Below are 16934 nucleotides of genomic sequence, written 5' to 3' on the forward strand. Positions count from 1 at the left end.
TGATCCCTGAGGGGAAGATTGTTCCCTGTGGTGACATACCTGGGTGCTGGGCAGCAGTGGGTGCTGATAGAGGGAAAACCTGTCTTTGCCGGCCTCCTCGGCGGTGGGGCTGATGGGCTTGGGGTCGGAGAGGGAGCGCTGCATGGTCTTGATGGGGCGTGGCAGCGTCTGCTGGCGCTGGGCTAAGTCGGTGGTGAAGTGCTTCTGCGGGGGGACGTGGGCCTTGTTCAGCCGCTCGCTGGTGGCGAAGGAGGACTCCAGGAGACGGTGGGGGGACAGGGGTGAGACGGGTGAGTAGAGGACCTGAGGAGAGCGGGGTGGCTGGCGGGTCACCAGCTGGGAGAGGGATTCGGCCGGCAGATGGGACTGGTAGCCGATTTCCAGGGGATCTGGCTTCTTCTTCTCAAACTTGCCTAGGGTCTGCTGCCGGACTGCGTGGGGGTCCAGGGGGCCTGTGCTCACTATCTGGAGGTTGGTAGAGTAGGGTGGGATGGTGGTGGGCACCGTCAGCTGGGGGACCACGACGCCAGGTTGAGGGGCTGGCTCTGGCTCCGTCTGGCAGGCCAGGCTCTCACCCCGCTGCGTCTTCTCCGGGGCCGAGATGTACTTCACGATCTCCACCCGGGGGTCATGGGTGGTGATGTGGATGGAGGGGGAGACACGGAGGAGCTGGTCGGGCTCTGTTTGCACTGAGCAGTCGCTGATGGTCTGGATGCCCACACTGGCTGTACCGCGGGTCACCCCGTCCGTCTTGCCCTCAGCGCTGGCCTCGGCATGCCGTGAGGCCCTGGAGCGCCGGCGGCGCACAGGCTGCTCCCACTCCCCGCTGTCCTCCTCGTCTGTCTGCACGCTGCAGTCAGCGCTGCGCCGCGTCCGCCGTCGCCGTGACAGCATGTACCGCTCCTCGCCATCCTCCTCGTCTGTCTGCACGCTGCTGTCTGCTGTCTTCCTTGCCACGAAGGCCTCCCGTGTCGCCTCCTTCTCGTAGGCATCCCGCAGCCGTGGCATCGAGTTCCTTTTCTTGATGCCCCGGCCGGGCTCCCAGGACTCCTCGACTTGCAGTGACATGTCCGAGGCTGAGCTGCTGAGCGGCCTCTGCGGCACAGGGTAGCGGGGGCCGGTGGGCCCCTCTGGGGGTGCCTGGCCCGGTGGGGCCCATGCCTGCCCGTTGTGTGGCAGCCCCCGTGGCACCTCGGCGGGCCCCTCAGGTGGGCGGGCAGTGGGCTCGACGGGCGCAGGGAAGATGGTCTTCTGCCGCTTCTGCTCCTCCAGCTGCTGCTGCAGCTGGTGCTGGAGCTGGTGGATGTGCTCGAGTTGGAGGCGCTGCTGGGCGAGCTGCTCCCGCTGCAGTGCCAGCTGTGCATGCCGCTCCTCCTGCTGCTGCTGCAGCACCTGCTGCTTGATGCACTGCAGCTCCTGCAGCTCCCGCTGCACCAACATCTGCTCCTTCTCACGGTGCCGCTGCAGCTCCGCGCGCTCCCGCTCCAGCTCCTCCTGCAGCCGCAGCTGCCGCAGCTTCTCCAGCTCCACGCGCTCCCGCTCCAGCTGCAGCACGTGCTCCTGCTGCTTGCGCTGTCGTTCCTCTTCCCGCTCCCGCTCCTCCCGCAGAGCCCCATCCAGTGGCGGCTTGGGCGCTGCGGCTGCTTGCACGCTCTCCTTGGCGGCTGCTGGCGCTGCCGGTGCCTCCACACGAGGGGCAGCGGGTGGCGGCTCCACTCTCTGCAAGCCACTGGTGGGGGCAGCTGGGGCAGTAGGGGCTTTGGGAGTGGGACCAGCTCCCGCCGTTGCTGGTGCTGTGCTGACGACAGGCTTCCCCAGGTAGACAGGTGTCTCCATCAGTGAGGCTGCTGGGGCTGGACGGCTTGGAGCCGGGTGGCTTGGGGCTGCGTGGCTCGGGGCTGCGTGGCTCGGGGCTGCATGACTTGGGGCTGCGTGGCTCGGGGCTGGGAAGCGGTACAGGCCCTGTGCTGCCAGCGGGACACGGGGGGTGACGACGGGCAGCCTGGCCAGGCTGGCCAGTGGGACCGCTGCTACGCCACCAGGGCCGTAGGGTCTGTACAGCCCACGCAGCATGGGCCGCAGTACTGAGGCGGGCTGGGTGGTGATGGGCAGCGTGGAGGCGATGGGCGTGTTGATGGTGGAGTAGATCATGCCATCAGCGGCCCGCACGGTTGCAGTGGAAGGAAGCATCTGCCGGATGGCGCCCAGGCGGACGCCGGGAACATTGTACTGTGCCAGGTTGCTGAAGCCCTGCCGTCCCTCGGGGAAGGTGGGGTTGTACATCCCGCCGGGTTTGGGCGGTACAGGGCCCTGCTGCTGAGCTGCCAGCCCCCCTGTGCCCCCCTGCCCAGCGCTGGGGCCATAGGGCAGCATGTCGGGGCCATTGGCATGCCGGCCCCCGTACTGGTCCATGGAGTTGAGGGCAGCGCACATGCGGCTGATCTCGCGTGCCGTGGTGGCACTGTAGTGGGCCAGGCTGGACTCCTGGAAGCTGGCCAGGTCCCCCCGGGGCGAGAAACGGTAGTCAGAGTAGATGTTGGAGGCTGAGCTGTACCTCCGCATGGGGAATGGGTGGCTCAGCAGCTCTCCAGGTTGTCGCAGGTCGGAGAAGGAGCCGTACTGCAGCCCTTGGCCCAGGTAACCCCCCTCAGCAAAGCCCACGCTGTAGGAGTGCTTCATGGTGCTCAGGTCCACAGCGGCATCACCTGCCGGGGAGGGGAAGGGCTGATCCCCCTTCGTGTGGTAGTAGCCCATCCCGATTTCAGAGAGGTTTGTGTCTGACATGGAAGAGTAGAGGCGGCCAAAGGCGCTAGCTGCATAAAATTTCTGCTCCTCATAGAGTGCAGGTGCTGGGGCTGGCTGCTCCCGGTAGGGGAAGGTCTCTGGCAGCTCTGGCTCTCTGCTGCCATAGAGGGGCCCACTGGCTTTTCGTCCAGGCGCCACCGTTGCCTCCCCGGCTTTTTTCTCTGGCATCTTGGAGGTGGGGTTGAAAGCGCCGGTGCAGCTGCCGCCGAAGGGGAACTTGTAGACCATGTCACAGCAGGCCACCTGGCTTTCTGGCTTCACGCCTGTGAGGTCCAGCACATTGGTCGGCGCCTCCTCCTTCAGCACTTTGGTCACTGGGCCAGTAGCTGCCTCCTCCATCTGCACCATCATCACCTGGGACTTCTTGCCGCCTAGGGCAAGGAGAGGGCTCTGGCTCTTCAGCTCCACTGGCACTGCCCGGTACACCTCCGAGCCCGGCTCTGGCGGGAAGGACTGTGGAAGGCCACCAGCATTCTGCACCCCGCCAGTCTGTGTGAGAAGCACATCCTTCTTTGCCATCTGGCCCGGCACGCCATACCTTGCAAATTTGGTCTGGGGGCCAGTGGCAGGCTCGGGCTTGCCACTGGCTACCCCACTGGCTCTGACAGTGGCTGTCTGGACTCCCTGCTCCACCTGCTTCACCTGTGCCAAGCACACTGGACTCCCAGTCCCCTGCCCAAAGTCCACACGGCTCTGGAAAGGGTCTCCATAGACCACAGGTTGTTTGGACTGTGAAAGGATCATGGGGGAGGCGATGGCCAGGCCGGCAGTGCTGGCTGCTGCGATGATGGCATGGGGCTGCTCCTGGGCATTGAGGTTGATGATCAAGGGCTGGATGGCCGTGGACTGCCGGTTTGGGATGTGGTCCAGGGTCAGGCAATACTTCCTGGCCTCAGTGGCCAAGGATGTGAGATCCATGCCTTGGTCTGTTATGATGATGGGGGCAGACTTCAGTGCTGTCCGCAAATCCACAGCATTGCTGCTTGGCACCTTGGGCCCTGGCTCCACTCGAGATGTGCCGGGGATGGAGGAGATGCGGCAGAGGGATATGTTTTCCGCAGGGAGCGCTCCCCAGCTGTATAGCCCTGTGATGCCATCAGCAGCTGAAGTCACGGCAGTTGCTTTCTGGGCATGGTCCTTCACTGGTTGTGCCCTGATGTAGGCACCTGCCAGCTGCTCTGGCTCCGGTGTCTGGGTGTAACCGTGGGCCAGCAGCTGCCGGCTTGGCCTGGTGGGGGATGAGGTCGGGGACGTCAAAGCGCCAGAGCTGACTGGCTTGGTTTGGCTGGCTGCGTCGGCCGCCAGTGTGATCACCATGAAGGGGGAGTCCTGTGAGGAGGCCTGCCGGGTCAGGCGCGGCGAGCCCGCCCGGTGCGGTGTCTGCGTCCCCTGTGCCACCATGGGGGAAGACGTGTCCGGGCCAGCAGCCGCGGCAGAGAGACCCTCGTAGGAGAGGATGGGGCTCTGTGTCTGCGTGGAAAACTCAGCTGTGGCCTTTGTGGTGCGGGTGGGACTCTGTGTGGGGGAGGTGGGAGAGAGTGGAGGGCTGGAGGTTTTGAAGAAGGGGTATGTCTTGGGCACTGCAGGCTTGCTGTCGCTCACGGCTGGGAGCTTCTCCCTGGCTGTCTGCACGCTGATCTCCACCGTCCTGGTTCTGCTGGTGTCCTCTGTCTGTGAGCCATAGCTGACGGTGCTCTTTGCTGGAGTATAGCTTCTCCCAGCTATGGATGGGGTCTCTGGAGCTGGTGAGCTGTAGCTCCGCAGTGTGCTCCCAGGGCTGCCCGCCGCTGTTGTCACTGTGCTGGCACCTTTGCTGTAGGCATAAGGAATGGTGGTAGGCTTGGATACTGGGCTGGGTGCTGCCGGGGCACTCTGGACCTTGGCTAGGTCTTGCCCCTCTTTTGCAAAATGCTGGGTGACCCGGACATCAGGAATGGTTTTGCCCGTGCTGCTGTCAGAGCTGGCAAAGGAGACAGGAGCAGAGAGCTGTGTGGGGCTGGTGCCGGGGGTGAGCGGGCCGCCGTTCTGTTTCAACAGCTCGGCGTAGGCGCTCTCAGCATTGAGGAAGCGCTTCTCCTGGTACGCCTCCTCCTGCCCCTTCGCCTTCTCACCCTGCTCGAGGGCCAGGTCAAAGGAAGAAGACTGGTGCATCCTGGAGATGCTCTGCGAGGTCTGCAGGATCTCCTCATACACTGCTCCCACCTTTGGCAGGGCGCTGGGATAGTCAGGCTGGGAGGGGCGCATGAGGCCGCTGTCGTACCGGTACTCATCGGCATACTGGTACTCGAAGCCATTCTGGCTCTCGGTGCCGCGGTAGCCGACCTGCTGGTAGGTGCTGCCAAAGGAAGAGGCCGGCTGGGCCTGCTGGACCTGCTGCTTCTGCATCATCTCTGCCTTCCTCATCATCTCCTCGTAGGCTTCCTCGGCACTCTTGAGGGGCTTGCTGGCGGGCTGGCTGGGGCCGGTCTCCACCTTCTCTGTTGGGGAGTAGAGTGACATGAAGGTGGGCAGGTTGTACTCACTGCCTGACTTGTATAGCTTGGAGGTCACAGCGTCAAAGCTCTCTGCCTCTGAGTCGATGGAAGGCGAGTACTCAGAGCAGGAGGAGCGGTGCAGCTCCTCCATCTCTGCCGCCTGTCGCAGCTCCTCAGTGGGGGAGGCATCCTCGATGGGGGAGAGGTTGCTGGGGGGTGTTTTGGAGCGCTCCCTCCTCCGCTGGGCCCTCAGCTCCTCCTTGTCACGCTTGGTCTTGCGTGCTGTGCTCCGGATGCGCTGCTGCTCCACCTCCCGCATCTTCTCCTGCTCCCGCAGCAGCTCCTCTTCCTCCCGCATCTCCTCCTCCTCAGATGAGTCCTCAATGGTGGGCAGCAAGGGCCCATGTGAGCGGTGCCGAGCCTTCCTCTGCTGCTTCACCTCCTCCAGCCGCTGCCGGCGGCTGGGGCTGCTGTCGCTGTCCTCCTCCAGAGAGGAGATGGAGGTTGGTGAGGTGCCCGAGGTGTAACTGGGCGTTGTGGCTGGTAGGGTGGAGGAATACTCGCCCCGGGAGCGTTCCTCAGGGGAGCCTGTCAGGCTCTCCATCTCCAGCTCAGGCTCCCGGTCCAGGCTGGTGTCCGCCTCCTGGCCCATCTCCATCTCCCGGCCATAGCCAGTTGTGCTGTTCAGCTCAATGGTCTTGAATCGCCGGAGCCCACCCTGGGCCGTGCTCAAGTCATCACCCTCTGCTGCCTCCACCTCCTTCCTCTCCTCCGTGTACATGCTGCTGGCACCATGTGGCAGGCGCCGCTTGGCTGGCGCTGGCTCTTTGCCCTTCTCTGCCTCGGCCTTCTGCCCGGCTTTGGGGATGCTGTACTTGGTGCGCCCGTAGCCTTCCTCCTCCTCTTCAAGGTTGTCCTCCTCCGCACTCATCTCCAGGATCTGCCTCCGCATGAACTCCTCATCGCTCACCTCCGCCTCCCGGCCCTTGGCCCGGGGGGGCACTGGGGAGAAGCCCCCCTCGCTGCTGTCCTCCACGTAGTCGTGCCGCAGCTTGCTGCCAAACTCATCTGAGGACTCAGCACTTTCCCGCCGCTCCCGCTGGTTATCCCACTCCTCATCCTCCTCCAAGATGTCCTCCAGCTCCTCGTCCGAGTCGAAGGCTTCGGGGGTGATAGAGAGGTACCGTGGCCGCTGCCGTTGTCGCTGATCCTCCTGTGTCTCCGAACGGCCTTTGCCAGGCTCGGTGGGCTCTGGTGGGGCACCCCGGCCTTCCAGGAGGGGCCGCATGCTGCTTTCCAGCTTGGTGAGCTCGGAGGGGCTGGGGGGGCTCTGCCCGGCCAGCCCGGTGCTGCTCAGCTTCTCCTCCTCCTGCTGCACCAGGCCGGTGATCTCGCTCTGCGAGCTGGAGATGCCATCGGAGGAGTAGCCGGTGTCGCTGAGGCTCTGGGGGCTGCGGGACAGGTCTGGGGGGTAAGGCTTGCTCCCATCCTGTGGGCAAGGGAGAGCACAGTGTCAGACCTGGGCGGCTCTGGAGCTGCTGCCCCTGCTTCCCCCAAAACCCACTCCCAGGGAGCACGCAAAAGGTCTGGGCAGCACTGGGAGCCAGCCCAGCATGAAGGCTGGGGGCCCCCTCCATGTCCCCAACTCAGTGGCTCAGCAGCAACTTGTCTGTGCTAACGAAGGCAGGTGACAGGGAGTGCTGCAAGCAGGGTGTGGCACAGCAAATGGCCCTGGGGACAAAGGCATCAGGGAACTAATAAATATGTTTAAAAAACTGGAAGCCCTCAGCTCCCAAACAACCCTTCAGAAGCAGGGCAGCCCCCAGGATCCTCATTAGACAACAGCAGAAATAAACAGGCCCCTTTCACTGGCTTTGCAATTAGGCAGTGTGGGGGAAAGCCTCCGAGCCATGGGGACAGTGCCATCACACCCAGGGCCTGTCACCCTGCCAGCATAGAGGCACTGCAGACCACTTGATTTTGGGGCACAAGGAGCCTCTTCCCTGGGGGGCTGCACAGCGGTGAGGGGGGCAGCCAACCCCTCCTGGCTGGTGGGGACCTCCTGCTGCATCCCCTCCCCATGGGGGGCTCTGCTGGTTGCTGCTGGGATGGCTGCTCATGGGGTTACACTATCCCAAGGCAGCCAAACATTTCTCAAAATTGTACTGAATTTGCAAAAAGCGGGACGAGGAGCTTGAAAAATGCCCACTGCTGCAACGTGGAATGTGGGGAAACGAGTTTTTCATTTCATGAAAAATCCAACTGCCTTTATGTTATTTTAAAACAAATCCAAAGGCCAGAGATGACCTGAACTATCACATTTTGCCCAACTTGATGTAATCCTAATAAATAGAAGGCAAATACCAGCACGCTGCCATGAAGCCTGTGAAGGTCCTAAGGCATTTGGGAATGCTGAGACAGCAGTGTTTGGAACTCACCATTCCCCAAAAGACCATTTCCTGGGGCAAATGGCCTCGACAACATGGTTTGTGTTCTAATTTGGAATAATTCTCCCCACTTGTGAGCACAACTGCCACCAGAGGCACGGTTCAGCACCAAGCCAGCCTGGGGCAGGATGCAGTCTCTGGGGACGCTGGGAGCTGGACGCACCCTCAGAGCTCACCTCCTGCTCCTTCGCCCGCGGTGCCTCGGGCACTGCCCGGCTCTCCTTGCTCTCCACCTCCGGTTTGGGGGTCACGCTCTTCCCCTTTGGAATGGCGATCTCAGGGGCTCTGGAAGGCTCCGGGGCAGCTTTGGGCGGCGGCTTGTCCTCTGCTGGAGCTGGGGGCTTCTTTTCTGCCTGTGCCGGGGGCTTCTTTTCTGCCTGTGCCGGGGGCTTCTTTTCTGCCTGTGCTGGGGGCTTTTTTTCTGCCGGTGCTGGGGGCTTCTTCTCTGCTGGGACAGGGCTCAGAGTCCTGCTCTGCTCGGCAGCCCGGAGGCTCTTGGCAGGCGAGGGCTGTGGCTCAGGGGGTGCCGCTGGCTCGGTGGGTGCGGGTGCGGGTGCCGGTGTGGGTGCTCTCTGCTGCTGGCCGGTGGTGGGCGGCTGGTGCCGCGGGGAGCCGGTGGACGGTGGCTTTGGGGTAGGCAGTGGCATCGGGGCAGGGTCGCCGAGGCTGCCTTCGAGCAGCCGTTGGGTTTGGCAGTTCAAGCACAGCCATTCGTTCTTCTGCAAAAGACAGGAAGGAAAAACACTGCTCAGATTCTGGGAGCTTCCCCCCAACTGAGGATCTCAGCGAGGAGCTCTGCTGATGGGACACGTGGTGCAAAGGACTTGGCCCACCCAAACCAAATAACCAGCTGTGGGGGGGAGCACAGTGGTGTAACCACACCCTACAAACCATCCACATCCAGCTTAAATCCACCCCTATCCCTGTCCAGAACTCAGTGATGTCCAGCTGGAGGGACCATGGGTACAGCACAGGGATTGCACACTCTGCCCCACAACCCCTCAGCACCACCAGCTCTTTCATTCTCCAGCCTTGCGGTATTTTCGGTTTTAAGCAAAATTAAACAATTAAAGGCAGATTACTACTGTAGCTTAACACTTTTCAGCTCCATACAGCTCCTCTCTTGCTCCAATTTGTTTTCTTTGATACAATAAAGGTTTAATAGCATAATCATAACGCTTAGGGATCTTTTTTTCTAGGTTAACAAAAATACTGGGTACACAAGTACGCCAAAATTTCCCGAAGATACTACCCAAAGTACACGCTGTGCAGGAAAAGAACAAGCCAATCTCATCTAGTGAAATTCTCAGCAAGAGCTGTCATTTTATGGCCTGGAAAAAGCAGAGGCAAGCAGGGCTGTGAGTGGCAGAGAGCCCGCAGGGCTACGGCAGGGGCTCTGCATTAAGAGATCAGAAGCACTTTCCCCCCCCAGGTCGCCCAAGGACTATTTTTACCCACCCAGGAATGTCCAGGAATAGGGGCCTGACATTTCCTTCCCTTTAGATGTTTCAGCATCTTAAGTCTTTCTGGTTTTGCTGCTAACAGCACAAATATGCTCCAGGTCCTTTTCCCAGACTTCTCCTTTGCTGATCCATGGCTCCCAAAGCTCGGGGTGGCCAACCTCAGAGGGACAGGCCCCGAGGAGCTGTCACACTGTCAGTGAGGTGGTCTTGGACTTCAGCTGGACCAGCCTGGGGCCAGGGCTGTGAGCCAGCTGTATTCCCTGGGGCCACAGAGGCCACGGTTTGCCTGTAGAAAATGAGATTCACCAAAACGACATCGAGGAAACGACCTCAGGTTGTGCCAGAAGAGGTTTAGATTTGATATTAGGAAAAATTTCTTCACCGAAAAGGTTGTCAAGCACTGGAACAGGCTGCCCAGGGAAGTGGTGGAGTTACCTTCCCTGAAAGATTTAAAAGACATGTAGATATGGTGCTTAGAGACAGAACTGAATGGGCTTGGCAGTGCTGGGGTAATGGTTGGACTCCAAGATCTTAGGGGTCTTTTCCAACCTAAACAAGTCCATGTTTCTATTCTACGACATTAACTACCATACCTACAGGACAGCAGCACTGTGATAGCCTTGCCCAGGTTATGATGAGATGCTGGGGGTGGCCAGGAAGAGCAGGCTTCCCCATGGACACTTCACTCCTGCAGCAATCCCACCCAGGAGCAGCCACCAGCCCACGCCCTCTGGAGAGCAGAGGGGTGGGAGGGCTGCTCCTGTGGGGATGGGGCAGACGTAAAATATCCTCCCATCCCCAGCTCCCCCCTGCAGCCCCTGCTCTTCACACAAACATCTTAAGAATACATTAGGGCTTCGGAGGGCCATTAAAAAAATCCCTTTCAGTACGGTAATATTTAATTACTGCTTAATCAAAGAGAAAGTCTAATTAAGGGGCAAGTGCAGCCTATTGTATCTTAATGATTGCATTTGTCTTCTTTCATTTCAGAACTCGTTCTTGTCCCCGTGCCTCTGAATCAGATCTGCTCGCCCTGCTCCGCTGTGTAATTATTCCAGACTGCAGAAGGAAATGTGATTGTGTGACACAAATTGAAACCCTGCCTCATGGAAATACGCGACCTTTCATTTTTCTTTCAGGGATCCCATTTTATTTCACCAGAGCTCCCTCCCCGATGCAGGCAGTGAGGAGAGGGATGTGATGCAGAGGGGACGGGCTGGATGTGCCAGGGCAGAGCTCAGCTCAGCTCCTGCCCATCCCTCTCTGCCATGCCATCGTACCAGCTCCCAGCATGGTCCTGCAGGAGCTGGAGGAGATCAGCTTGCCTTGAACTACCCAGCCTGCCTCCTCCAGGGCACTGCCCATGCTCCTGATGTCCCAGCCTGCCAGACCATGCTGGCTGGCAGACCTCTGGATGTGGGATGGGTATGGCTGCTTTTGCCCTTCCAGGGCAAAATTCAAGCCCAGCAAGACCATGGAAGACCATCAGTGGCCACCAAGTACCAACTGTGGATGCTGAGTGCCAATCAGGTTCCATCTGAGGAGGTGGCTCTTGTGTCCATGGAGAGGCAGAAGTCACTGCTGGTGTAATCTCATCAGCAGGAGGCTTAGGCAAAGCCTCCAAAACTAGGAAAGCACAGTATTGATCCCTTTCATGGGGATGCTCCATCCCTGGAAGTGTTCATGGCTAGGCTGGATGGGGCTTTGAGCAACCTGTTCTAGGGGAAGGCATCCCTGCCCATGACATGCCCATTTTGCCCCTTGGTTGGAACGAGATGATCATGAAGGTCCCTTCCAACCCAAACCATCCTATGATTCTGTGATGTAATGGCTCTGCAGGTTGCTTTGAGCCTTCTCCCTCAGGTTCCTCCCAGCTGTGGCTCCGCAGCCATTCCTCTTGGCAGCTGCCCCAGTTTGAGCAGCTCACCCTGCCATCCTGCTCTCACAGATGTGACAGCTTCACTCTTCATGGGACGCACTGGGAAGTGGATAAGGGAACTATCTCTGATAAAAATAGCCCTGCCGAAAAGATTGTGGAGCTTCACTCTGAAATGCTCCTCATCTTTCAAAGCAAGCAGGAAGGCACAGGTACAGCGTGGAGACTGAACCAGGGAAAGGGCAGGTGGAGGGGGTCCTTGGCCTTTGCCAGCCATGAGAGGTGCTGGCCAAGCCTGGAAACATCCAAAACAAGAGGCTGGCGTATATGGAGTTTGCATTTTCCCTTCCTGGTTTTTCTTTCAGCACCTCTGGGGTCTTCCTGGGAGACCTTGCTGACAGTCCAGCACGCTGCACCTCAGTCTGAACCCCTGTGGAAAATCGCTGCACGGTTACAGCCTTGGATGGCAGAAAACCAGTGAATTTTGCCAAGCTGTGGGAGAGCCCTGTCCCTGTCACAGCCAGCGCCGCGTGGAGCCGTGTGTGAGCACAGACCGTGCTGCAGCAGCCAGCGCGGCGTTTGCCATCGCGTCCCGCGCTGGCTGCAGTGAACGCTCCAGCAGCAGCAGCTGTGAGCTGCCCGGCTCCACACGCACGCCAGGGAGCGAGAAATCCTGCCTGTGGCAGCTGCGGGAAGGTGCAGGCAAACAAAGCTGTCCGTGCCTGAGGGAATGCCTCTGGCAAACCATTTAGAGCTCTTCATTCCATCCTTAAGAGACCTCTGCAGCCCCATCAACCCCAGCACTGACACCTGTCCTGCATCTGGGCGGTAAAACCTAGAGGCTCCGTAAGGATGCTGAAGCTGAGGCACCTCCCAGCCCCATGCCAGCCCCCCACGCTCTGCTGGTGACAAATGATCCACCCCTCTCCTGTGGTCCTGCAGCGTTATCAGCTCGGTATTTGGTTATCCCACAGCACCTCTGCTCCCTCTCAGGAGGACAGGCTCTGAAGCAGCTCCCTCCTCCTTATAACTTGGCCTCGGGCATTTCCCAGTGAACACGGCCAAGGGGATTAAGCTGCCCCTGAGAAACATGCAAACATTGGAGGACCGTCTGGTTTGCTAACAGCTTGTAAATCCCCATCGAGATTAACCAGATCCCACGAAGATAATAATAATTAGGCTGTATTTAGTGCTTTGCATGTCCAAACCCTTGGATATCCAGGAAGTCAGGGTGCCCCTCGAAGAGGTGGAAAGCGGTTAAGGAGCTTATGGCAAAAGCAGAGTGGTGCCTGTCTGAGTCTCCACATTTAAAGATGCTGGAAACCTTGGCCCTGATCAGGATTGGGATTGGGGCTTGCCTGGCACTGAGGTTTGCTGCCTAAGGACCACCATGGGGGTGGGCATGGGGGGTTAACTACACAGAGTGCAGGCGATGGGGAGCTGAGGAAGGCTGTGGCACACAGGGAAGATGGGCAACACTGCCAGGATGCAGAGTGGGCTTTGGGCAGAGGAGAGCATCAATAATTAGAGGGATGAAACCAAAGAACACCTGAGATGCCATCTGAAGTGAAGAGGTGCTGGCATGGCACTGGAAAACAGCCAGCTGGAAGCAGGGGGGTAAGGGTGCCAGGGGCTGCCCAGCCCAGCTGGTTATCAGCTTACAGGCCTCAGGCTCCTTGCCTTCCTCACCTCAAAACCACTGGGATTTGCAGAGGAGTTATGGAAAAAGTGGGTTTCTGGAGAGAGAAGCGGTGGTGGTGTGGTCACAAGAGACAGGACAGAGCCCCAGGTCCAAGACATGAGGGCCTGAGGGCATGTGGCTTCCTTCAAGGCATCACATTCAAGCGGTAACGACCATCCCAGTTTTTAAACTGTGCACCGTGAAAGTGGTATTGGGGGATGCTGAATAAGCCTGCAATTCCTGCAGGCTGCTCAAGGGGCAGCAATTGCCGTGCCAGATGCTGCCCAGGCTCCCTCCCAGGGGGTGAGGGAGGGTGGGCAATACGTGGGATTGGTGTGCATTGAGGGGCTGCAAGGATGGGGGTGTGCCCAGTCCCCCTGGAGCTCTGGAATCGGCTGGCAGGTGGCCCCAGCCGCGCTCGCCAACCTCTGCTGGGTCTTACCCTGCAATTGTTTTAATTTACTAATGGGCTACAACAAAACTGTAATTAACTAAAATAGAAGTCTTCCTGCATAATTCTGGTCAACGTTACCACTTGGCAAGTTAATTAAACGCTGAATGCCCCAGCGCCGCTGGGTTTTTTTAACGATGGAGCCAGAGAGCTTCAGCATCACAGTTGCACATGAATCCTCTCTTCAGTGACTTGGAGGTCTGAGAGATTCGGTGGGAGCCAGTGATGCCCAGAGGCTTCCCAGCTTCCCCAGTTAGCTCCTGGCTACCAGTCCCACCATCCCCATCACCCCCTACACTCTCACTGCAACCTCTCCAGTGCCTGGGAGATGCTCAGCCATGATCTTCATCCTGGCGCAAATAGCTCCCGACAATATCACCCCTAGGACTCTGCCCAGCTATTTTTGCTCTACAGTATTATTTTACACAATCAAAACAGTATCTATTAAAATACTGGGACAAAAATCTGTACAAAATAAGATAAGCAGCATGAGGTATAAGTATCTCGCAAGCCAGATCTCATCTCCCAGCATTAAATGCAGTGAATCTCACCAGAATATTTCATTTATTTGCTGACAAGTACTGTGCAGGGCTCATCACTGTGACAGATGGGTGCCTGGAAAATATGGAAAACACTTCTGGTATCTGAATCAAGATCCAAATTAACAAGAACCTCATAAAATCACTTCCCAAGCACTCCTCTTGGCCCTGCTTGCAGGAAAGCTCCCATTTAGGAGGGCTCTTGACATCCAGACACCTTCCACACACACTCTCACAGCAGAAATGGGGGCATCTCACTGTGTGATCCCATTTCCCAAGCACTCTGCATCCTTGTTCTAAGAACACTGCAGCTCTGTCCGTGCTGTGGACAGTTTTTAGTACAGTGTTAGAGGAAAGGGACTGAGTCATGCTTGATCACTGGCTGCCAGGGCTGTTTCAGACCCACCTCAGGCAGTGTTGGGGGTCTGGCTGGCAGGTTCCCCACCTTCTAAGTGCTCCTGTGCCATTCCTTCCTCTCGGCCAAGATGCTCTCTCTGCCAGCAGCCTCCCTGGGCAAACCCCAGTGCTCATTCATTTCAGATGCTGCTGCCTGAGCACCGGCTGATGCTTGCTCCTCCTTGGATTCAGCCCATTCTCCCAGCTCCTAAATCCCTCCAAATATCCTCCCCACACCTCTGCCAAATGCCTTTGACCGAGCTGCCACAGTTTTGGGAGGCAAGGGGGAGTGTGCTGACCTGTGCCAAAGGCTCTTCTTGGGACGCTCGCCTATGGAGGGGAGGATGCACATCATGGTCCAACCAGGGCACGATCACAAAGGGTGTTTTGAACATTGTGTGCCATCAGCCGACAACCACAGGCCTGGTTTTACCTCCACCCCAGCCCTTATCTCTCCTAGGAGGCTGAGGCAGTGATGGGATTTGAAACGAGGGCAAGGAAACAAAACCGTGCAGTGACGGCAGAACACCAGAGATCAGGAGGAGAGATGGAGCACACACAGGAAATGCTTGTGGGATCTGCATCTGTGGTGGGAACAGACCGGGGGGATTCAAGCACCCCAGCACCAGGAGGGCATTGAGACCAAGGGGGACTGGGGGCAGCAGGCTGGCAGGGGCAGCCCTGGGGATAGCGTGGGGTTGTGTGTCCCACACCACCACGGGACAGCCACCTCCAGGACAGGGCAGAAAGCACGGGGCATTCTGTTGTCCTGATTGTGCCCTTTTTCGTCTAAAAACACCTCAAAATCTCACTCAAGCTAGATGTAGAGCTGTCTGCATGTGTGCTTGCTAACCACAGGCATATGTGTGCTGCTTAGCATTTGTGTGTATATATATATATGTATATAAAACCTATAAATAAAAAAGGAACACTAAGCACAACTCCCAAGTGCTGGTCAGCAGAGCAGGTTGTGTTTCTGAAGCCCAGCTGGCCACATACAGGCCCAGTCTGCCAGGCCAGGAGAGTTAGGGGGGCTGGCAGGCTCCCTGGGCTCCCCACACATCTTTCTCCTTTCCTGGTTCCCTCGCCCACGGAGCCAGTGCTCCTCCAGTGTAAAGCCACAAGGTCTCAGGTCCATCTGCAGGGAAAGGCAGAGAGGGAACCACACACACCTTCCACAGCCAAGTCTCCTTGGATGCCAACTGCTCCACACTAATTGACTTCATTACCATCAACTAGGCAAGTATTAGTGCAACCTGGGCTCACAGATCAGCCCCACTGAAAGAGACCACAGTTATTTCAATCCCTTGCTAAATTTAGCAGTTGACTAAGCAACCCAGTGATGTGTTTTCCAGCAACAGCCTATTCTTATCTGTTCTCGTGGCCTCTCTCGGGCTGATGGAGCTGATGGTCCCTCCCCAGCTCTATTTTAGATGTGTGTGATGTATCGTTGGCCTTCACACCAATAATGTGATTAAAAGCAGCGCAGGGTAATGAGCTCACTGGGATGAGCTCTGCCTCACAGGGCTTGTTTTCTGTCTCCCATCTGCTCCACTCCATCCCTCTGCCTTCTCTGTGCTGGGACCTCTCTCAGGTGGAAAAATATCACAGAAGAAGCTGCACACAATGGCTGAGCACTGGGGCTGCTGTCAGTGTGCAGGGAGGGAAGGGAAGAACATGAGCAGGGGCATCTTCCAGCCCTGGCTCCATAGTAGCCACAGGGGAGATGGTGTGTATTGCACCAATAAGCCCTCCCCAGATCTATCCGGAGGGCACCTGGAGCAGGAGCAGCGTGTCTCCCCCACCACCCATCCCCTTTACTGGTGCCATGGAGAGGGGAAGGCAGAGTAGAGATGGGGAGCCAGAAAACAGCCAGGTGCTGAAGTGGCCATCGCAGTCCTGTTCCGTGCCTCTCTTGGGGATTATGTCCCTTCCCTGCCCCTGCCTGTGGCAGGGATGCACCGAGGGTCAGTGAAGTGGCTCCCGTGGGGCTCACAGCCTCCCACTCTGTGGTTCAATACTCTGCATAACCAGCGGAGGATTATTCCAGCTGAAAGTCTTTGACTGATGAGTAATAGCAACGCTCCCCTCCACTCGCCTTCGAGGAATAGCTGTGCTCTTGCCAAGTCCAGCTTATTCCACTGCAGCAGGTGAAGGGGAAAGCGGCATGAGCCTCTGTGGCCAGAGGAGAGGCACCACCATGGCCAGCCTGGACCACCTGCAACTTCTTGCCCAGCTGCAAACCCCAGTAGCTGTAACTTTGGGTCAGGGCATTGCCATCCCAGGCAGCCCGTCCTGTGGCAGAAGTGGAGGCGGAATCATAGAATTATGGAGTTGTTTAGGTTGGAAAACAGCTCTAAGATAATCAAGTCCCCAACACTGCAAAGTCCACTATTAAACCATGTCCCTAAGCGCCACATGTGTCTTTTAAATACCTCCAGGTATGGTGACTCTGCCTGGGAAGCCTGTTCCACTGCTTGACAACTCTTTCAGTGAAGAAATTTTTCTTAATATCCAATGTAAACCTCCACTGGCACAACTTGAGGCTGTTTCCACTATCTTATCACTTGTTACATGGGAAAAGAGACCAAACTCCACCCAGCTACAACCTTCTTTCAGGTAGTTGCACAGAGAGAGAGGTTTCCCCCTGAGACTCCTTTTCTCCAGGCTGAGCCTTCCCAGCTCGCTCAGCCGCTCCTCACAGGATTTGTGCTCCAGACCCCTCTCCAGGTTCATTGTCTGAATCTGCAGCAAACAGATGAACTTTTTGGGGTGCTGACCAGTGGACAGGTATCCTGCTCT

The 16934-nt window shown here is 58.0% G+C and overlaps 1 protein-coding gene across 1 annotated transcript in view; it reads right to left on the reverse strand.

Moving 5' to 3' along the window:
- BSN (bassoon presynaptic cytomatrix protein) overlaps window positions 1-16934 on the reverse strand; it is a 71613-nt gene that overhangs the window by 7585 nt on the left and 47094 nt on the right. The window contains exons 4-5 of the mRNA XM_027640281.1: window positions 7903-8445; window positions 40-6768 (exon numbers count right to left, since the gene is read on the reverse strand). Of these exons, the coding sequence (XP_027496082.1) occupies window positions 40-6768; window positions 7903-8445 (7272 nt within the window). The remainder of the gene's footprint in view (window positions 1-39; window positions 6769-7902; window positions 8446-16934) is intronic.

This window comes from Corapipo altera, unplaced genomic scaffold (genome assembly GCF_003945725.1).
Source record: "Corapipo altera isolate COAL_440 unplaced genomic scaffold, ASM394572v1 55, whole genome shotgun sequence".
Classification (NCBI taxonomy): domain Eukaryota; kingdom Metazoa; phylum Chordata; class Aves; order Passeriformes; family Pipridae; genus Corapipo; species Corapipo altera.